Source organism: Neophocaena asiaeorientalis, unplaced genomic scaffold (genome assembly GCF_003031525.2).
Source record: "Neophocaena asiaeorientalis asiaeorientalis breed wild unplaced genomic scaffold, Neophocaena_asiaeorientalis_V1.1 scaffold72, whole genome shotgun sequence".
Lineage (NCBI taxonomy): Eukaryota > Metazoa > Chordata > Mammalia > Artiodactyla > Phocoenidae > Neophocaena > Neophocaena asiaeorientalis.
In genome coordinates, this window is record NW_020185336.1 from 5,278,062 (window position 1) to 5,301,872 (window position 23,811).

Below are 23,811 nucleotides of genomic sequence, written 5' to 3' on the forward strand. Positions count from 1 at the left end.
GGCTATGCACAATTCAGAGAAGTCAAGTGAATAAAAGGTAGAGACTGTCTATACTTACAAACCTAAAATGGGCTAAGCAAAGCTTTCTCAATTTTCTGCCACAATTCAACACTAAACATCAGCCAATGGGGTTGTTATGGTCTCATTATTAAAATAATACGTAACAGTAAAGCTATTATCTACTACACCTAATTTGAGCTCCTAGACCATTCTTGAGTCTTTTACATAAATTACTTCTAATAATCACATAATCCCGCGAAGTGGATACTACTGCGCCTACTGTATAAATGAGCAAGCTGAGGCTCAAAAATCAACCAATGTGTCCAAGGTGATCAAGGTAAGTGGTGAAGCCTAAATTCAAAGCTGCCAATGTTGTAGTAAATATCCTCGTGAAAACATTAAGATAGAAAACAACCTAAGCATTACTGACAGAGGACTGGTTAAATAAATCATGGTTCATCCATAAAAAGGAACAGCAAACAATCATTTAAAGAAAATGAGGCAGCTTTATATGTATAAGTATGCAATGGGACAATCTCCAGAATATACTATTAAGTATGTATACTGCACTGTCTAATATAGTAGCATTGGCCACATGCAGCTACTTAAACTATTTAAAATTAAATTTAAACATTTAGTTCTTCAGTCATACCACCCACACTTTAAGGGCTTGATAGCTACATGGCTAGTGGCTACCATATTAGGCACCTAGCTATAATACATTTCCACCCTCACGGAATGTTCTATCAGACAGCATTGATATAGAATATCTTTGGAAGAACAAAAAGAAACTGGTAACAGGTGTTTCTAGGGAAGGAGACAGAAACAGCAAGGACACATTCAACATACGCACAGTTAATTTCTTAACTCTGTAACATGTCATATATCACCTATTTTAAAACAACTATTTACCTTTTTAAAAAAATATCTTGTTTGGTTCTCAAAAAAACTCCTTGATTTATGCTCTTAGAAGCATAAAAGGCTCAGAAGTTCTAAAGCATAACAGCTAGAGGGTAAGGGACAGAAATCACCTCTCCAAGACTTCTTAGAAATACTCTTGCCCACTACCCTAACTTCATTAAGCATTTATCTATTCACAATGTTATTTGGGATACCATGCAAAAGATTACCAAGTTGCTATTTCTGAGGAATTATGGAACAGGGACAGAAAAAACATCAGGAAAAAAATGCTTACAAGGTATGAAAGAGTAACTGTGGTCAAAAGGCACAGGGGAAAGTTCTATTCTTTTGGGAAGAAAGGCACAGGTCACACTGTCACATCTCTCTTCTTTTCTTATACTTCCATTTACTGCTCTACAGAGGAGCACTTAAAAGCAACAGCCTTTCAGTTCTGCTTTGAAGTCACTTTTTTTTGCCAAATGTCATATTTCTTCAAACGATATAGTACACTGAACAAGTGAATTGCTGCCTCAATTTCCTCCCCTGTAAAACAGAAACCTGTTGCCTAATCAATGTTATTCACTAACTACCGGACATTTTTGCCTAGGAGAGGGAACAGCCAAACCTTTGAGAACAAAAAAGGCACAGTGGTCAGATACTCCCAAATAACAAACAACAAAACATTTGAATTGATACTTTTCTCTCATTGGGGGATAGATGGTACACTCCGGGAGGCTGAAGGACCTGAGGATGGTTCAAATTTATGAAAATCTACCCTGGAAGAAAAATGAATAGGAACAAGATCACAAACCACTCACTTTCCTTCATGCTGACACAGCATTCTCATTCTCTTCCTCTTCCATGGAGCTCAGCCACCGTTTACATCTGGTCTAGCTCCAGAGCGTGCCTTTCTTTCAGCATTGCCCAAAACATACTGCCTTTCACAATGAGTTTAGGCAGGTCAGAGATCTGTGCCAGGGCAGACAGAAGGGCAAGCTGGTGTCCACAAAGTGACAAGGACGTGAATTTGTCCCCACACAGACTGGTGACCAGGAAGCCTGCCCAAATTTCAGGAATCTGGGTTTATGGGAAAAGAAAAGCATGATACAGGCCTAACAGACAGGAATGTCATTCAGGGACTCCAACAGCTAATCATATCCACAAGCATTCAAGGAAGTCAACTTACTAAAGAAATCATCCTATAAAATATAAGACCAAGCAAGAAAGATATAGTATTGTGAAGAAGGACATATGACAATTATTTCCAGAAATTTATATTTCCAAGTTGTTATTAAATTTTTTAATGTAATAATTACCAATATGTAACTTAAATCCTTAAAAATGTATAGTGCAGATGTTAAATTCACTTTATACAATTGCTACATAGAAACCTCAACACTTACATGGCTTAGACTATTATCCATTTACTTAAGGGAGTAAGACACTTGAAACTGAGTTTATATGAATGGCAAAGTGCAAAGAAACTTGCCAACATGTGCCAGTTCCATGGCCCACAGGTAGTGAGCATTGCCTGCCTGTGCCAGTCAGATCACCAACCAACATTACTGTGAAGGCCATGAAAGAAGCTGTTAATACTCTGGTTTAATCTCAGCACAGACCAGAGCAGCAGATTAGGCAGAACTTTACATCAGTGGCAGGTCTCCCAAGTTCTCTTGATGCCACAGAATTCATAAGTGGGATCAGTATGTTCTAAAAAAACATGGTACTGCAAAAGGAAAAAAAGGTTCCACAGCATCAAGCAGTGTAACACTTGAAACCTCATCATCAAAGTGACAGTTTTCAAGTGCCATTTATGATGCCCTAGTCTGGAAACATCCCAGCTAACCCATCTGATCAACAATTTCACAGATGGAAGCACTTGATGGCTAATTGGCAAGTCTATTATTCAAATAAAACAGCTCTCTGTACCTCTTCTTTCATTATTACAAGTCAAGGTACAACAAGATTGGTCATTCAAATTAGCTTAATAATAGAAGCCTCTTTCCAGAAATAATTTTTTTAATGAAACCACACATTTTGACAATTAGTTTAGAGCACTAATCAGTTTATGAACAGTAATGAAAATGTTTTATAAACTAAAAGGAGTAAGAAATATAAACCTTCTTTAAAAAGTTGTACTATTTGTTTCCTGTCTTCATCAATATGTCAAGATATACACTGTCACAGGGAATAAAATGAATGAAATATTTACTCATTCCTTAAATATTTTAAAAACATTGGCCAAGTATTACACGTCATAATGAAGAAAAATCCTCTCAAATATTTTAGGTTTCCTAAAGAATTGTAAAGCAAGAATCTTCTCTTCACCTACATTTTGCAGTAAAAATTCCAGACTGTTTAAGGTTTTTTAATTTATGAAGCAAGTAGCCAGTGACAACATTATTATAGATATTATCTACCTGAGGACATGTTGATGTAGATAGGCTTTGGCATCAGGACTTGTGTTCCAACTCTAGCTCCACTTCTTGTTAGTTCCGTGACTTGACCCTATAATATGGAAATAATTATCCCTACCCATATAGGATTGTTGTGAGGATTAAACGAGGAGATTATATACATAGAACATCTCACATTAAAACATGGGAGCCCTTAGCATTCGTCCATTTGGCTCTCATCCCTTTCTCCACACCACTGCTATAAATTCTAGAGGGGAATCCTGATACAACTGTCAAAATATGTGAGTTCTGGGCTTCCCTGGTGGCGCAGTGGTTGAGAGTCCGCCTGCTGATGCAGGGGACACGGGTTCGTGTCCCGGTCCGGGAAGATCCCACATGCTGCGGAGCGGCTGGGCCCGTGAGCCATGGCCGCTGAGCCTGCGTGTCCGGAGCCTGTGCTCCGCAACGGGAGAGGCCACAGCAGTGAGAGGCCCGCGTACCGCAGAAAAAAAAAAGTGAGTTCTCTTTACAGATCCATACATTTGCTCCAGATCCCACTGAAACTTACATTCCCTATTTAGAGTATCTGGCTATCTCCCTATATTGCTACAATTTTCATAGACGCCAAGGAAATCTCCAGGAAGACCCTTGTAGAAAGACTGAGCTATAAAATATTTGAAGACCTCAGTTAGCCTATAAAATAGAAACTAGGAAATGCATATAGTAACCAGAACCTGCAAGTGGGAAGGAAACAGTAGCCAGAAACTGTGGAACTAGTTATAAGCTAAAGTAAAATCAAAATTAACTCCCTATAGTGATACAGCAATATAATGGTAACAAAAATGTATTTTACTAGGTAATAAAATAAGTAGTTTCCCATGATGTAAAAGAATACCTTTTCTATATAACAGAAAGGGTGCTTTTCCAAAACTAGGTTTTGTCATTCTACTATTACTTTTGATAAGCATTTTGCTTCTAATTATTCAGGCTCTTGTGTTTACAACACTAGGTAACAAAGAACTAATAGTTAACAGAGAGATACCACAGGCAGGTAAGAATATGTAATCAAGTAAAAACAGAGGAAATGAATACACAATGAATGAGAGAAAAGTATAACTATCATAGTCATTACTTAACTCTTCATTGTCCCTAAGCCTTCCCATTGTGCCCAACACAGGCATTCATTCAGTCTCCTGGAAGGAAGAGCCTGTGAAATCACTGGCAACAGTTTGAAAAGCAGCACTGGGAGGCTGCCCACTAGAGACCATTGCCCTGCTCTCGTGGCATGCTTCCAGGATGCTCAACCCAGAAAATATTCCACAAAGAACCACCTTGAATGTATGTTGTGGGAGAGAACACTGGCCATGTCTGTCCACATTTCAAGTGAGTATGATAACCTAAAGAACTGTCCAAATGATAATATGAACTGAAAAATTAGTAACTATGTAACACAAGTTTAAGATAGGAAACCCAAAGATCAGTGTACCAAATGAGAATGGTTACCAGTAAATCAAACAACTGTAAAACAATGTTGAGGGTAGGGAAGGAAAAGACATAAATTCGATTTTTATGACCATAACATCCCATACATTTGGAATATTAAGATTATGCTGTAACATCTCAGTTTCCTATATTAGACAGAGGTATCTTTTCTTGTTTCTCACCTCATATACCCTTTCTACCAAAAGCAGTATCAGTTGTCACGGATCCATCATATCCTTGACTTTAATTTTAAAATCTTAACATTTCATTTTTCCTGATGATTTTGATTTTCTATTTCATCAGAATGTAATTAATTCTGGAAGACTATTTCACTATAATTGAAAACACGTCACTGCTCCCCTTATGTTCTAAAGAATTCAAGCAAAGTCATTTACGGTAATTTCATATCAAGACAGAATTTAACATTCACAAGTGTCAAACACCTTTTCCCCTTGAAAGCCTAGTCACAACTAGAATGTTCAAACAAAAGAACACGCATTAACTATAGTGCACCCACCAGATATCTGTTTTGTTTCCCTTTTACTTGAGAACTCTCAAGAACAGATTTGAGACTCCTCAGGAGCACATTTTTCATGGGGTTTAATAACTATTCAGAAGAATTATACTACAATGACACCTAGAAAGAATATGCTCTAATTAGCATGTTTTTGACCTGACCTCTTTCTAATTTTCTACAGTAGAAACATCAGCTCAAGTATATGAATAGAATAATTAGGAACTATACTTTTTTAAATAATAAAATTATTACATGACAAGAGCAGCAAATGAAAAAAAATTAAAAGCATTTCGTATTTTTCCTTTGTTTCTAAAGCAAAATCACTAGTTACTTGTAGTTAAGCAAAGAAATAAGAGAATTAAAATTTCTTGACCCTTCCCTATTTCTCAATAGGAACAAAAATGGCCAAATTAATCCAACAGTGTTTAGAAAGGCTCTTTGTAAATGTTCAGAGGATCACATCAGGATACTCAATGAATCAAAGGGGGGAGAAAGGTAACCAGAAGCACCCATCAGTATATAAAAACTGTCAATACAGACAGGTTAAAGAGCTCAGGAACATAAAGAGAACTCATAAAGAGCCTTTTGTAAACACCTGCTCATTTTCATGCTACTGCACCAGCAGTAAATAAAGGTTTTATTTCAAATGTGGCTGAAGCCACACCAGAATCTCTCCAGTAGATAAATACACAATAAAAATAAGTCATAATCTGTAATTTATTTTAAAACAGTACCGTAGTAGCTTCATGTCTCCGCTTCCATTCTTAAGTCTCATCTCCAGAGTATCCAGGTTCTTTAAAAATGGAAGTATGATGAGCATAACTCCTTTGCTCAAAAATCTCTAACAACCTCCCAACTCACTTGGAAGAGAATTTTCTACAAGGCCCTGCATGATCTAGTCTCTGGCAACTGCTATAGTGTTACCCTCTTCAACTCCAAGGAGAATATGGAATGTCTAAGTAAGGCATGAAAAAAAGTACTGAAAAATAAAATGAATTTCTGATTATGTTTTACTTGGCAGCTTTTTAAAAAAACTTTTTACCAAAGGAAAATGTTATTTAATGCTTTTCACTGACTTGTTCTTTTGCTTTAATTTTTGTGTTTGTTTATTAAAAAGAGAGAACATTATTTATGAAGTGGAAATTCCTTTTGTCTCCCTCCCTTCTCATGGATTTGGTATGAGTTATCTGGGCATGTGTTATACAATATGGTAGCCACTATCTACATGTGACTATTTAAGTTTAAGTAAAATTAAAAATTCAGTTCTTCAGTCACACTAGGCACATTATCATGGACTCAACAGCTACATGCGGCTATAAAATTTAAGTTAATTAAAATTAAAATTAAATAAAATTTAAAATTCAGTTTTTCACTTGTTCTAGTCACATTTCAAAGGCTTAATAGCCACATGTGGCTAATAGCTATTGTATTAGCAGAGATATAGAACATTTCCTTCACAGCATAAAGTTCTATTGGACAGTGCTGCTATAGAACTTGTAATACTTTTACTATAAAGTTACATGCCCTTAAAAAAAAGTTATTCTATGTTTTTAAAATTAGCATTAATGCTTTCATATTGTATGTATATATCTACAACCTGAAATTTTCTCTTAATATGTTTGTAAGGTCTATTACGCACATTGAGGTATAGAATCTAGTTCATTTTAACTGGTGCATAATATTCCATCATAATGCATTTTGGCACAGATAGACACTTAAGTACTTTGCAATTTTTCAATAATCCAAACTGCCACACCCACACCAACCCTAAGGAAAAAGGCTTCCATGTGAATTCTTGCTTCCCCAAGTCTTCATTAACACTTAAAACAACATACTTTTGTTTAAAAAAACCAATCTAATACTTGTTTTACTTTTCATTTCCCTGATATATGGTGAGGTTGACTATCTTTTCATGTTTGTTGGCAAATCTTGTTCTACAGATTATCATTTCATGATCTTTTTTCCTATAGGTCTCTTTTGTGTTACTGATTTATGGTTCCACTAAATGTGTTGTGGATGAACGTGTCACAAATATCTCCTCTTGCTCTACTACTTGTCTTTTAAGTTTGTTTCTACTGTCTTTGTTAGGACAACAGTTAGTAATGTATTGAGGTAGTCAAATTACTAATCCTCTCTTTTGAGTTCTGCTTTCCTATTTTGAGGTCATAAAGGACGAAATTTTCTTCCAAAAAACATTTTTTGGGGCTATGTATTGTGTGTCTGACATGGTCACGGGTTAGTTTATTTAATCCTTGTAAGAACTATCTGAAGTAGATATTGTTACTCTTATTACAAAGATATGGTAATTGAATTTCTTAATTTGGTAAAATATACATAACATAAAATTTACCATTTTAACCATTTTTAAGTGTACAATTCTGTGGCATTAAGTACATTAACATTGTTGTGCAATCATCAGCACTATCTATCTACAGAACTTTCAACTTCCCAAAGTGAAACTCTGTACCATTAAACACCAACTCCCCATTCCACTACAACCCCCAACTCCTGGCAACCACCATTCTACTTTTTGTCTCTATGAATCAGACTACTCTAGTAACTCATTTAAGTGGAATCATAAAATATTTGTCCTTTTCTGACTGGCTAATTTCATTCAGTATAATGTCTTCAAGGTTCATCAATGTCATAGCATGTGTCAGAACTTCCTTTTTAAGGCTGAATAATATTCCACAGTATTAATACACCACATTTTGTTTATCCACTCAACCATCAATAAGTACAAGTTGCTTCCACTTTTTGGCTATTGCAAATAATGCTGCTATGAAATGTCTGTACAAATATCTGACTCCCGAATTTCAGTTCTTTGGGGTATATACCTAGACATGGAATTGCTGGATCATATGGCAACTGTTTAATTTTTTGAGGAACCACCATACCATTTTCCACAGAGATCACACAATTTTACATTCCTACCAACAATGCACAAGGATTTCTCTACACTCTCACCAACAGTTGTTTATTTGCTACATATATTTGGATAATAGGCATCCTAATAGGTGTGTCTTCCAAAATTATAAAGTTTAATCTTCACAGGTAGGTCTTCAATACATCTGATACACACTTTTGTGTACTGAATAATGTAAGAATCTAATATTATTTTTCCCCCCATATAGAAAGCCACTTGCTTCAGCATCATTTAATGAACAGGCCTCTCCTTCCCCACTAATTTTTAATACCATCTCTATTATAAATCAAGCTCCCATATATGCATGAGTCTGTTTCTGGACTTTGTATCTGATTATGCTGATCTACCTATTTCTATACCAATATAACACTACTTGAGTCACACAGCATTAAAATATATTTTGATATTTGGTAGAGCAGTTTCTTTTTCCTTTCTAAGAATTTATTTGCTATTCTTGGATTTTTTTTCTCCTATATGAATTTTAGGATCAGTTTTCTAATTCCATGAAAATTCTGGTTGATATTTTTATTGGAACTGTATTGAATTTATGATTAACTGGAGATAACTGGCATGTGATATTGAGACTCATCATTCATGAAAGTTTATTATTTCTTCATTTATTCCAGGCATTTCTCCCCATTACTATGTTAAATTAATTCTTTCTATAAAATGTTAGACCAAAATCTGAAAGACAGGTAACTGAAAGAACATTTCTATTCCAAGACACATAACAAAAACCAAAAAAACAGTTATTGGTTATAAATATAAAATCTGTATACTGTGTGAATGTGGGAGTTATAACAAATAAAATAGATCATATCCAATTCACGAAGTTATTTTTTTAAGTCTAGCGACCTGAAATAACCCTTCAAAATGTAGCTTACATCTCACCATTTTCAGAAAGCCTTTTCTGACCACTCACCTACAGTATTTTCCCTTATTTTTGCATCTGAAATTTACTGCGTTATCAAGGTACAATCTGATAACTTATAGGCAACACATATGTGTTTGGTTTGTGCTTAGTTTGGCCTATATCATGTTTCTTAAAAACTAGAGACTAAAAAAATTAGGGAATTTCACACAAAAATCATAGGATTTCTGACTTGCAGGTTGTATGTCACTCTCTCTCAGTTAAGAGAGATTCCATTTCCATGCTTCCTTGATTATCAGGGCAGGCAAATCACACAGATTCTTAAAGCTTCCACCTAAAAGTGACCTGTTAATTTCCAACTCACACTCCATTGGCCAAAGCAAAATCATGAGCAGGCTAAGTTCAAAAATGATGGAAAAGGGCTTCCCTGGTGGCACAGTGGTTGAGAGTCCGCCTGCCGATGTAGGGGACACGAGTTCATGCCCTGGTCCAGGAGGATCCCACATGCCGCAGAGCAGCTGGGCCCGTGGGCCATGGCCGCTGAGCCTGCGCGTCTGGAGCCTGTTCTCCACAACAGCAGAGGCCACAGCAGTGAGAGGCCCGCGTACCATACACACACACAAAAAAAGATGGAAAAGTATAACCCTACTATGTACCTAGAAGATTAAAAGACAAAAATATTTCATATAACTGATGACTTTACCTTCAAACTCTTTCCTCCTACCTATTCTTCAAACTACCACTAGAATCACTTTTCAAAAACACAGATTCAGTTATCCCACAGCTTTGCTTAAAAAAAGTCTTCATTAAAGTACATCTACTAGGGAAAAAGTAAAAATCACTAAAAATGGCATTCAGTACCTTTTATAATCTACTCCAAACTCCCTTACCAGATTCTTTTCCCATTTTCCCCCTCACATCACCTATTCTCCAGGCCTTTCTCAATATGTGTTGGCTACATTCCAAAATTTAGCTCAAGCATCATTTCCTCAACTCAGTCTCACTTTCCTTTTTTGGGAAAAAAAATTAAGTACCACATCCTCTATAAATCACATTATTTACAATAAGCACTGGTATTCGCTAATTCAAAGAGTTAATATGTGCCAGGCACTTGAAACATAACTGCTGTATGTCTACTAGAATGTTAAGTCCCTAGATTAAGTAACAATGTTCTTGTTTACCTTGGTATTCCCTATAGCATAACACCCAACATATGAAAACTCAAAATACTGGCCTAAAGAATGTAAATACAAGACGAGATAATAAATGTCATTGACATTTTACTTAAGTTTCATTTATTTATTTATTTATTTATTTATTTTGCAGTACGCGGGCCTCTCACTGTTGTGGCCTCTCCCGTTGCGGAGCACAGGCTCCGGACACGCAGGCCCAGTGGCCATGGCTCATGGGCCCAGCCGCTCTGCGGCATGTGGGATCTTCCCGGACCCATGTCCCCTGCATCAGCAGGCGGACTCTCAACCACTGCGCCACCAGGGAAGCCCTCATTTACTTTTAAGCTTATCTTGACTCTTTCTAAAGCTAAAATGGACCAAGAGACTTAAACAAAAACTTTTAGATGGAATTCCCTAGCGGTCATTGGTCAGGACTCCAAGCTTCCACTTCAGGGAACATGGGTTGGAACCCTGGTTGGGGAACTAAGATCCCCCAAGTCACGTGGCATGGCCAAAATATAAATAAATAAAATAAGTATCATTAAACTATTTTAAAAAACACTTTTAGATGCTGCAGACTATGCTCTGGCTAGGCCCATCTGTTGGGTTTAGTCTTGACTACTTTTGGAAATAGTTTGGTTGCCAAGACCTAAGTTGGGATAGTTATGAAGACAATTGAGCAGTCAAATTACAGCAGTAAATACTTTTAATACAATCATCTCACATCTTTCAGTAATTTCAAGTTCATAAGCACTTTAGCAAAGTAAATAAAAACACACATTTGAAATAAAAGCTATTTGTTTACAAATTTTAATAGTTCTAATAAAACATCTGTTTCTGCTTCACTACTACTAAGTTATATTGAAATAGGGGATTGTAGACAGATTTAATGATTTTAGCCTGCTACTGTTCACGTATTAACATTTAAAAATGTAATATTTAAGAAAAACTTTAAGTTGTTTTATAGGTATGCATACCATAATGAAGAACTAGGAAAAAGTACCATGATAAAGCTAATGGAAGAAAAATTCTTAAAAAAGACATTGTGAACAGTGTGATATATTAAAGTCTCGTGAAAAAAGAACTAAAAGTAAGCCAATAGACTTGGCAATTTGAACAATTCCAGTACGGTAATGAAGGAAGAGGCCAGAATATAATCTCATGAGAGTCAATGGAGGTAAGGAGATAGAATATGTGAGTATAAGCTATTATTTCAGGAATTCTTGAAATAAATGGAAGAAAAGGTTTAATGGCAGAATGCAGTGAAGTTTTGTTGTTTTTGGGATACAGGACACTTAAACATCTTTGTAGGCAGAGGAAGGGGTCAGTGGAGATGAGCAAGGTTTCAAGAAAGGATGGGATCAGAGAATAAGTCAAAGCATTAGCCATGGAAAAGAGAAAGGTCATTTCTAGTCAAAGAAAGTTGAGTCAGTAGAATGGATGGAAAACCCTGTTCTGCTACTATTCCCATGTTTTAAAAGAGCCATCTGCAAAGTTAACAGCAAGTAACCTGCCCCTATTTATGAGGAAATTTTGACTTTTATATTATATGGTAAGATAGTAACATTTCCCATTGATTTTTGGAGGGGTAAAACAACTTCTATCTCCTTTCTACTTTTTTTTTTTTTTTTTTTTTTTTTGGGGGTACCGGACCTCTTCCCTGTGGGGCCTCTCCCACTGCGGAGCACAGGCTCCGGATGCGCAGGCTCAGTGGCCACGGCTCACAGGTCCAGCCACTCTACGGCATGTGGGATCCTCCCGGACCGGGGCACGAACCTGCGTCCCCTGCATCAGCAGGCAGACTCTCAACCACTGTGCCACCAGGGAAGCCCATCCTTTCTACTTTTATTGGCTGCTACGCATTGTCTAATGGAAAGAGTAGCTATTAACAATCCAAAGGTCTTTGACTTTTTATTAAAAACAAACAATACACTCGGGACTTCCCTGGTGGTCCAGTTGTTAAGACTCCCCACTTCCACCACAGCGGTGCAGGTTCGATCCCTGGTTGGGGAACTAAGATCCCGCATGCCGTGCGACGCAGCCAAAAAAAATTAAAAAATAAACAATACACGTAACTTTTTTCCTGTTTATTAAAAAATAATACACTTAACATTTCATGTTTTAGAAGTAACATATCCGTTTGTCATATTAGTCTAGAACAAGAGTAAATTAAATTTTAAGAAAAAATGTAATCATTGAACACCTAGTATTTGATAAAGGAGGTAACACAGAAATAAGAACCCCATAAATCATTCTCTTGAGAGTCTGTCATCTAATCAGGAAGATGAAACACATGAAATATCAGATTCTCAGGCACCACATTTTTAAGTTCAAATAAGAATACAAACTGAGGGGGGATACGTGTTGATTACATTATCCAAAACCAAGGACAGGTTATTGAACGAACCCTTAGTTTTCCACTCAATGCAAAGGTTTGCAGCGGTCATTGAGATATGATGTAACTCAATCGGTGGTCAGTCAACCCATTATTTCATGTCCAACAATTTCCCAGCATGGATTTCTGGCATGGATATATAATTTACTGCATCTACTACTTAAGGAAAAAGTTATTTTGGTATTTAAATTTGATACAACTCCCCTTAAGAATTCTACTAAGGCAACATCTTTACCTGTAATTTGCAGGTAAATGTGCAGTATCTACATACCACCTCAGTTCACTTCTGACACTTTTATATACCTACACATTGTTATTGCTAATTTCAGAATGAATTAGGGAAATTCTAGAAGCTACCTAGAATGTTTGTAAATGTATGGAAGCAGCTTTAGAAGGGTCAAGTTCAGAGAGGCTTAGGCCTCTTAAGAGAATGTATTACACAGATCTTACAAAAATGAAGAATCATGAAGAAACATGCTTACAGTAAAGGAACATGAGAAATATTCAAAACTAACAAAAGTAGGGGCTTCCCTGGTGGCACAGTGGTTAAGAATCTGCCTGCCAACGCAGAGGACATGGGTTCAATCCCTGGTCAGGGAAGATTCCACATGCCGCGGAGCAACTAAGCCTGTGTGCCATAACTACTGAGCCTGCGCTCTCGAGCCTGCGCACCAAACTACTGAGCCCACGCACCGCAACTACTGGGCCCACATGGCACAACTACTGAAGCCCGCACACCTAGAACCCGTGCTCTGCAACAAGAGAAGCCACCGCAATGAGAAGCCCACCTGCCGCAATGAAGACTAGCCCTCACTCACCATAACTAGGAAAGCCCACGTGCAGCAACGAAGACCCAACGCAGCCAATAAATAAATAAATAAATGAACCTCACTGTTTAAAAAAAAAACTAACAAAAGCAAACGAAAAATAACTGAAGTCTGTGCAAGGATGCAATATAGGATCACATGATTTCAACTTTCTAAAAGGAAAAGGTTTATTAGTCATAAACCATGATAGACCCTTGTAAAAGAACCTACAAAACATTGAAAATTTCATGAAATCTCAAACAAAACTATTTCTTAATAGTCAAAATATTAGACTACTTTGAATAAAGGAAGACAAAGTCATTGACAGTGATATGGAAATAGGAAACAGCTGACAACTAAAAGGGTTCTTAAGGTGGGTTATAAAAATAGTCCCAAAATTTGGACATAAAATACACTGAAGTCTAACATAGTCATCTCTTTTGTAAATGTTGGACTGGAAAGATAATCAGTGTAGAATTCAAAAGAGGCAGAAATTTCTTCTTTAGCTGAAAGCAGATAGAATATCCTGAGATAGAAATCTATCTGGAGGCCATTTGCCCCAACAGTATGGAACAAGACAGATGATAATATTAAAACAACTGAAAATTCACTTAATTTTAATAAGAATGTAAAAAGGAACCATATATACCAAATTTAAAGAAAAGTGAGGTATTGCTTATTAATTCATCCATGTATCATAATTACTAGAAGGAATTTATCAGTGTTAAGACTGTACATACAAACATTCTATGGGTTTTCTGGATCTTGCCAAGAGTATGCCATGTTTACTTTTTCATGTGTTACTTTTAAAGTCTACATTGTAAACCCAGAAATAAGATACTTGGAGTCTTTTTTTTTTTAACCAATAGGCAAGTTTGATAATCTCGCATATCCCAAAACTTTAAATCAAAGCAAATAGAGAAAATTCTTATTCCTGGGAGAAAATTAAATTAAGAAAATAGAACATTTTCTCCACAAGTTATTTAGGGTTGGAATACAGTAACCAGCAGTAAGGGAAGCTTCTTACCATAAGGTTATCTGTGAGGCGATTTTCTTGGGACTGACTTTTTTCTCTTTGGATAACTAGTGAAAGGCTTATAGTTTACACACAAAGAAACACGTAGAGTCTATATACTAACCTGGCCCAATCCAGGCATACCTCCTCCAAGTCTAAGCAGTCTGTCCATATTTCTAGAAAACAGAAACAAAGAAAAACGTTCCTAAGCACAAAAGTGTTTACTCAATTGCTATCTACATAATTCACCTTCAGTCACTCAGTATGTCAAAAATATTGGTGGTAATTACAACACAACATCAGACTTCCTGTTAATTAACACCACATATTAATTCAAGAAGCTGTCTTCCATGCTAATTAACAGACCTTATTTTACCGCTTTGGTTTTGGGTTATCCCCAGTTTTAAAGACAAGCAATCTTAGCATACTTTCAAAACTTTGCTATCATTAAGTTAATTATATTTTCTTATTGTTACCTAATAAAGTACCTGAATGAGGAAAAAGTGCCTGAAATGCTTATCATATGTATGATTGAATTTCCTTCAATTTGTCCAGAGTGTACAAATAAAAATACTCACTTTTAAATTAAATTTTAACATCCTCATTAGTAAGTTCTGTGCTAATTAACTTACAGCTTGTCAGTTATCATCAAAACTACATGTGAAAGACATTGTGAGCAGATTATGGATCTCTGAATTAGCATCAAAGGCTTTTTAAAAACGAACTAATTATACTAAAAGAAATATAAAGTAATATTGCATTAAATGCATTAAGATAGTGTTCTAGAATCCACAGATAGTTTGCATTATTTCAGATACTGTAAAGATATACACCTTTTTCACTAAGGAAATTTGGCTGCTGTTCTCAATTACAATTTTAGAGTTAATCAGTACCAAGAGAATTAACTTTGAAATATCAATCTGATTTGTTTTTTATGTCTGGAATAACTACAGAAGATATTCTTATAAGCTTGAAAAATTCACAGAAGAAATCAAAGGAAAAAACAACAAGGATACTAGTATGGCCACAAATACACACAAAGGAATAATCAAATTATAAAAATTAATATTAGTACAACTAAATACTCTAAACAATGAAGCATTTTTTTCTACTTAAAAATTGCTACTATGCCTTAAAATTCCTCTTCTTCCTATGTGTATGCTTTAGAAAATGGTATTACCACAAATTATATTCTAAATTAAATGCTAACAGATTACTTTAGCCATTTGTCCATGTTGTTTTACTAGTTAGAACAGATATACAAACTTTTCAATAATGTACTTATGATCATTACATTACTGCCTAATTATATTTGTTGAATCCTGCAAACAATTTAATCCTGTGAATATTTAACACTGTTGGTACAACAAACTTCATTCAAGTCCATATTTAGAAAAGTGCACAAATGATACAGCCATGGAACCTGTACAAAGTGAACACACCACCATAACCACCACCAAGATGAAGAAAGAGAACCCTGTCAGCACCTAAGAACCTCTCGTAACCCCTTCCTAGTCTCTACCACCCTGCAAAGGTAGAATTCCAACTTCCAAGAGCACAGATCACTTCTGTTGCTTTTGAATTTTATGTAAACAAAATAATATACGTTGTCTGGCTTGTTTCACTCCACAAGTTTGTGAGACTGACAACAGATAAACTCATTTTAAAAAATGAAAAGGCATATAAGAAAACTGGATAGTCCAAACAAAATTTCCACTTTATAACCTTAACTCACCCTCCTAATAGCAATATTTACAAATAAAATCTCCATCAAATTCTCATTAAAATTCCTCAACTCAAATATGGCATTCGATACATATCACTTTTTAAAGGCTGTAGACTGAAAACAAAACAAAACCCTGTGTATTTTAAAATATAAAATACGTTTATTCCTCTACAATATATTACCCCCTTCAAAAAAATTCTTTTGGCCTAGTTCAAGCTTACAAACGAAAAGAAGAAATGGGAAAAAAAAAACTTTAGACATTCTATATATTCCAGGCCAAAGTCAATTCCCAGCTGTGTTCAGTTTATCTATTCCCCCTGTGTTGTTTCTGATGACTTACACAGACTCCAGATGCTGTGAATATACATGAGCAATGTGAGGAGCAGAGGGAAAGAAAATGTGGCAGGTCAAATTTGTGTTTTTAACAAAATTAGACGTCTCAGCAAACAGGAAAAAATTTAACAAACTAAGTATTTTAAGATAATAAGGTTTAATAAAAATACTAACATTTGGAATGAAATACATCGATAAATGTTCTAAGTCATACTACTTTAAAAAAAGTTTCTAGAAAGCAGACAAGGACAAAACTGCTAGTTATCTAAATGACTTTCATGAGCCCCTCAATCTGGGCTTTTCATGTGTGCTAAAACTGATACATTTTCATAACATCTTTATGACATATCCTGTAAGGATAGATAAAAGTAAAATATATTCTTAATGCTCACCTGGTCAGTAACTACAACTCTTGTGGTGTTAAGCTTCAGTTTGTTGAGTTTGACAAAATTTCTTCTTAACTCAAGCTCTTGCTAATACTGGCAGGTATAGTTTTTCCCAAGTTTTTATTTTTTTTCTCTCCTAAAAAAAAGTAAATAAAATAAGATGTAATTATTTTGAGAACTAAGGAGGGAAATATACCAAGAGCTTTGAAAGAAGCAAAATTCCTAAAAACAAAATAGAAATCAAAATTGATTTTTAATTACCATTTCCTGAGAGTACAGAATGAAATACCATCCAAGGGAGCTACAGAGCATAGTGATTGCCCCTGTATCCAAATTTTGTTTCTAAAGTTTCTTTTTTGAGCTGTTCTAATTATATGTAGATTGACATTTCATGACTTTCAGTCTTTCTAGAGGTGTTTTAAAGAACAAAGAAGATTTATTCATTTTTTAAATAGAACAAAATTCATTCTATTGAGTAATTACCATATAGGTTCATTGTACATTATTGGAAATCTATAACATATTATGGAATCTAAGTGGTTAATTTTCCTATATCTTTAAGGTTTGTTATTTCATTATCCTAGGAATTACTTTGTCATGTCGTAATCAGTTATTCCCAACTATGCCAAAAAAGACTAAAATAATAAGAAAATGGAATAATGGTAACAATCATCCCAAATGATGCAATAGTGAAATACATTACAGCCATTGCATCATCCTTCAGTTTTTATTGTGCTGCCCAAAGCACTGCTTCATCTTTCAAAAAGATATAAAAGACTGGAGACATCATCTTTGTAGTCTTTTTTTAGCTTTCATTGAACACAGTTGAGAATTCAGAATTCTTCATTTTCCTCCCATAATGGCAAAGAGAAAACTGACAGAGAAAAAAAGTTTCACAATTATTAGAGAATCACAAGGTGAATGTAAAGAAACAAGTAATAGCACTCTAATGATAACAAAATTGACATAAGCCAAGGTTTCTTTGGCACTACTGACATTCAGAACCAAATAATTTCTTATTGTAGGGGGTTGTCTTGGGCATTATAGGATGTTTAGCAGCATCCCTGGCCTCTACGCACTGGATGCCACCAGCTGTGATAATCAAAACTGTCTCCGAAGAGGGAACCCTCCTACCCTGTTGGTGTGAATGTAAACTGGTACAGCTGTTATGGAAAACAATATGGAGGTTTCTTAAAAAACTAAAAATAAAGCTACCATATGATCCAGCAATCCCGCCCCTGGGCATATATCCGGAAAAGATGAAAACGCTTAATTAGAAAAGATACATGTACCACAATGTTCACAGCAACACTATTTACAATAGCCAAGACATGGAAACAACCCAAGTGTCCATCAACAGACGACTGGGTCAAGAACATGTGGTACATATACACAATGGAATATTACTCAGCTATAAAAAAGAATGAAACATTGCCATTTGCAGCAACATAGATGGACCCAGAGATTATCATACTAAATGAAGTAAGTCAGACAGAGAAAGATAAAAATTATATAATACCACTTATATGTGGAATCTAAAAAATAATACAAATAAATCTATGTACAAAACAGAAACAGACTCACATAGAAAACAAACACGGTTACCAAAAGGGAAAGGGGGTGGGGGAGGGATAAATTAGGAGTATGGGATTAACAGTATAAACTACTATACATAAAATAGATAAGCAATAAGGATTTGCTGTATAACACAGAGAACAACAGTCAATACCTTGTAATAACCTATAATGGAAAATAATCTGAAAAAATATACTTATATAACTGAATCACTTTGCTGTACACCTGAAACTAACACAATATTGTAAATCAACTATACTTCAATTTTTAAAAAATGTCTCCAGACATTGCCAAATGTCCCCTAGAAGGGCAAAATCATCCCAGTTCAGAACCACTAATATAAACAAAATCTCAGACCACTGACAATATCCTATATCAATTTTTTCAAACTTAAAAATTAATGACTGTTGGAAACAGTTTGAGAGCTCTTCAAAAAGCTCAACACAGAATTACCACATGATCCAGAAATTCTACTCCTAGGTATATAGCCAAAAGAACTGAAACAGGTATTCAAAACAAGAACATGTACATGCATATTTATAGCATAACTATTCACAACAGCCAAAAGGTAGAAACAGCCCAAATGTCCATCAAAGGGAGTAAGGATAAACAAATTCTATATATACATACAATGGAACATATGGAATATTATTCAACTATAAAAAGGAATGAAATACTGATAACTATAAAAAGGAATGAAATACTGATTACAACATGGATGAACGTCAAAACATCATGCTATGTGAAAGAAGCCATGCACACAAGGTCACATAGTGTATGATTCCATTTACATGAAATATCCAAAATATATAAATCCATAGAGACAAAATGCAGGTTGGTGATTGCCAGGGGCTGAGGGAGGGAATAAAATGGAGAAACTGCTTAATGGGTAAGGGATTTTACTTTAGAAGAATGGAAAATGTTTTGGAACTACATAGAGGGGGTAGTTGCACAACATCAATGTACTAAATGGTACTGAACTGTTCACTTTAAAATGATTAATTTTGTGTTATGTGAATTTTACCTCGAAAAATTACTTTTTAAAGGATCAATGAGTTGAACAATATATTTCTAAGACCAGAAAGGAAATATGACATTCTCATCCAGTTAGTATTCAACAAGGACTTCATTATACAATATTTTACAACAAGAACCTGTTTTGATAAAGAGATGACATATTCTGTTATCTTTTATGATGTTGATACAGTTGATAAGTGGACAAATGCTGAAGTGTACACAAAGGTGAGTAAAAGAATGTAGAAATTTTAAAAAATCATTGGATTAACTCTAATTGGTGTTTATAAATCTAAAAATAAAAATGTTTTATAAGCAAAGATGATGGACATCTCCACTTCAACAAAATTATAAGCTTGTTTTAAAAAGTACTGCATCAGGGAAGATGAAAAAGGTCTGGAGATGGATGGTAGTGATGATTGCACAACAATGTGAATGAACTTAATGCCACTGAACTGTATGCCTAAAAATGGTTAAAAATGGTAAATTTTATGATAGGCATATTTTAACACACATACACACATACAAAGTATTGCGAGTGCAAGTAGAACAAAAGAAAAGATAAGCTGGGGCCTATTAGAGACATATTTAAAATGTAGAACTGATCTTTATAAGATGGGTATGTTCCAGGTTCATGCATGATGGATGACGAGCAGTTAATTACATTCCAACAATGTTGTCCATTTCAGGTACATACACCTTCAAATGACTTAAAGGTGTAAGAAATTTTAAAAGGTCTACTGGACCCAGATGGTAAATGGTGATGACTGTTTTTCTTGCTATATGAGGTTAAGAGCTATGAGTCTGCAATCTAAGTGCCAGGATTCAAATACTGGCTCTAACACGTTTTAGCTCTGTATCCTTGGGTCAGTTTCCTCTCTCAGGCTCAGTTTCCTCATCTGCAAAATAGGGATAATGATAGTATCCACCTCATAGAAGTGTTTAGATAATTAAATAAGATAATGAACATAAACAACATTTAACACAATGCTTGGCACACAGCAAGTAAACAATGATGGCACATAGCAAGTAAACAATGAATGCTAGCTGCTGTCATCAGCACCACCATCTGAGCATAGCTACAGTTCATCCAGCATGGGTTCTTCTTCCCATAGTTTGCCATTTAGTGAATTTCAAAACATGGCATATTTCACAGTACTAAATGAATCACACTGGAGAAGAGGGACTTGCATTTTGCAGAACTTCGCAAAGGGGTTCATAAAAATTAAAAGTGTTACACTAGAACATAAAAGAATACTTCCAGTGCTTAGAAATAAAAGCAATGCAAAAGGTCTATGGATCTAAACCAAGTTTTTACACCTATCAAAAAGCAGAGGACTCAACAGCTTATTCATGATATGATTAACTAAAACATTATGAGATAATATGAATAAAGTGTTTATGCCTAATATGTCATACATAATGTTTAGAATCCTAATTGGTAAAAAAAAAAAAAAAAGGGCAAAATAAGTATCAGTACTTTCAAAAGCCTGATGATTTTCCACTTCTTCATCTCACAACTGAGTTAACAAAATCATGAAGCCCTTATCTGTTCAGGTTTTTCTACTGTTTCCTAGCTCATTTTTCATTTTTTACTCCTCAACCCATGCTGCAGTTATATACTATTACTTCTCAGATTGATGCTAAATCCTTTAACTACTCCATATTTGTGATCTCACTGTATTTCTAATTCCTCTACTGTCTGATTTGTGGAAAGTAATTAGGAACTTATTTCTCTCACTTTCTTAAAGGCTTTCTTCAGCAGAAAAAATAGAAAGAGTCAACGTTAAACTTAATTATACAAATAAGGTTTTGAAAGTAAGATTCCCCCTGTTTAGAACAGTGAGGATGGAATTATCATGAATATCTTCTTGTGCTATCTCTTAATTACAGCACTGAAGCAAAATATTTATTAAATACTATCTTGATTATAAGGTGATACGGAAACAGAGCCACTAAGGAATTTAGTGACTTTCACTGAAAGAATTTACAATCTACCTGGGGAGGCATGATATAATCCCATAGAAAAAACATAAAGTGAAAGAATAGTAGTATTGAGCCAGAAAGGCTCTGGAGGCAATCAGACCTAGATTTGAATCCTGGCTTCATCACCTACCCTCTATATGATGTGAACAAGTTACCTTCTCTTAGCCTCTAGACTTCATCTATAAAATGAGAATAATATCTTCCTTGCAAGTCTGTTGTAAGAAAAAAATGCAAAGCACCTAATATAGTGCCTGAAACATTCATAGGTACTCAGTAACTGTTGTTATTGTTATTTATCTTAGAGCCAGGAAAGATTATTTCATCCAATTCTCACTTTACAGATGGGGACACCAAAATATCATAAAACAGAATGAGTGTCAAATGAGTGCAACAAACTGGGTATATGACAAGTTCATGAGTACTAAATCACAAGTATTCAGGTAAGGCTTTCACAGGTAGACAATGACTTATGAAACAAACATTGCTATAAAATTTAAAACAATTAAATAGAAGCACAACTGCTCCTTGTTATTGATTTTCAAACATGGGTTCTGAAATTAGATATTAAACACAAGGGTTACAGACAAATATAAAAATAGAATAAACCCATGTCAAACTGGTTAAAAATCCAGCTTTTCAATTAGAACAGCAATATAATATTTATCAAGACCCTTGGGGGAAAAAAAAAAAATCTCCCAAACTCAACAGGTGAGGCTTCATTGAAAGATCATGACTTCAAAACTTTCTTCTGTTGGCCAGATGCAATTCTGTCCTGGGACGAATTCAAGACAATATTCAGGCTTCTCACTAAATACCACTTCACTGAACACATCTTGTAGTTAATTCTGAGCCACCATGTATCTTAATCTCTTCAAATGCACAATAACCCATTTAAATGTATATGTTTAAAAGAAACATAATTTAAACTTCAAATGAGCCAGTTGCCAGCTTTATAGGACAAGACTAGAAGGCCACCATTATATTAATCATCTCCACTATAACTGTATTCAGTTCTTTCTTATTTCAACATTATCAGTGGCTATCATCTTGCTTACTCACAAACATTAAGTCAGCAGCACTAAATACTTTTGTGAGCAATGAAAAAAATGATTTTCACTCTAGAAGTACATTTCTTGCTAATTTTTAAAGCCTCTTCCTTGCCTTTCCCAACTTTTGGATACCATTTTAATTTCAAGAATTTTTTCCTTAGGTCACTAGGTTTATATTCAAACTCTTTCGAGAAATTTACATTTTTCTTCTTTGCCTGACACAAAGTAGTGCCCCCAGAAAAATTAAGTTCCAAGATGTAACACACAGTAGCAGATTTCTACCTTACTGAAAACAGGAAATGTAATCAATTCATCAACAACTACTCAAGTGGGACAAACTGAAAGTTAAGTTAAAAGGCAGAGCAGGAATAACCATACTTTGTTTTAAAGAGTTTCAAGGTTAAAACACAATGCACCTCTGGGGTTTTGTTTGTTTTTGAAGGCAGTTGAAAACCTAACACTATGAGAAAAGGGGTCAAGGCCTAAGGTTAACACAAGTGATAAAGCAAACATACATTCAACGGGAAAGTTAATTTTATTCTCTCGCCCTTGTTTCCTGTCTGGCGGGAAGTTTTTCAACACAGGGTTAAGTTTCAACAGAACACAAACAGAAGCCAAAACTAAGGGTTCTTCTGAATAGAGAGGAGAGGCTCCCAAGATGTGGTGAATTCAGCGGAGCAGAAACGCTTGGAGGAAGGAGACCACATCCAGACCTAACTTAGTCAGAGACCCGGGGAGACAGCGTGTAGGACGAATAGACCTGGACTCCACCCTCACCGCCCGGGACCCCAGTGGAAACTAGGCTGAGCAACGTGACTCAGGAAAGCAAGGCGCTGGCAGCGGCCTACCGCGGCTGCCTCCGCGGACCTCTGGGGCCTGCGTTCTCCGTCTTACCTGAAGGCGGCCGGAGCAGGAGGCCGCGGTCTGGACCCTTGTCTTCCAGCAGCGGTGACGCAGCGGCGGCGGCGAGAGCGACAGCGACACCAGCAAGCTCCGACTCGGCCGAGCTCTGGCTCCGCGAACCTGCGATGAATCAGCCCGATTCCATTCAAAAGAGTCGCCCAGGCCTCCGCCGCGAAGCACTTCCGGGTTCACGGCGCCGCTTCGGCTTCCGTTTCCCCGACGGCCAATTGAAGACGACTCGGGAGTCGAGCGGGCGTCCCAAGAGGAGCGCCCGGGACCGACAACGCGGGCCGCCTGCTTCAGGCGTCCCGGCTTGGAGGGTGGGGCGGAAGTTAGCGCTAGGGCCGCTCCCGCCTCTC

The 23,811-nt window shown here is 35.9% G+C and overlaps 1 protein-coding gene across 2 annotated transcripts in view; it reads right to left on the bottom strand.

The window, feature by feature from the left end:
• The window catches only part of PSMD14 (proteasome 26S subunit, non-ATPase 14), a 93,868-nt gene extending 70,260 nt beyond the window's left edge, over positions 1 to 23,608 (bottom strand). Inside the window, exons 1-4 of one of the 2 annotated variants that reach the window (XM_024735989.1) lie at positions 23,444 to 23,570; positions 16,932 to 17,061; positions 14,605 to 14,656; positions 3,321 to 3,408 (exon numbers count right to left, since the gene is read on the bottom strand). Coding sequence is in view for 1 of the 2 variants with exons in the window: in XM_024735988.1 (XP_024591756.1) it covers positions 14,605 to 14,652 (48 nt within the window). In the remaining variant the exon portion in view is untranslated. Of the gene's footprint in view, positions 1 to 3,320; positions 3,409 to 14,604; positions 14,657 to 16,931; positions 17,062 to 23,443 lie in introns of both variants that reach the window. The other variant, XM_024735988.1, reaches the window with a different exon arrangement.
• Between the last annotated feature and the right edge of the window lie 203 nt (positions 23,609 to 23,811).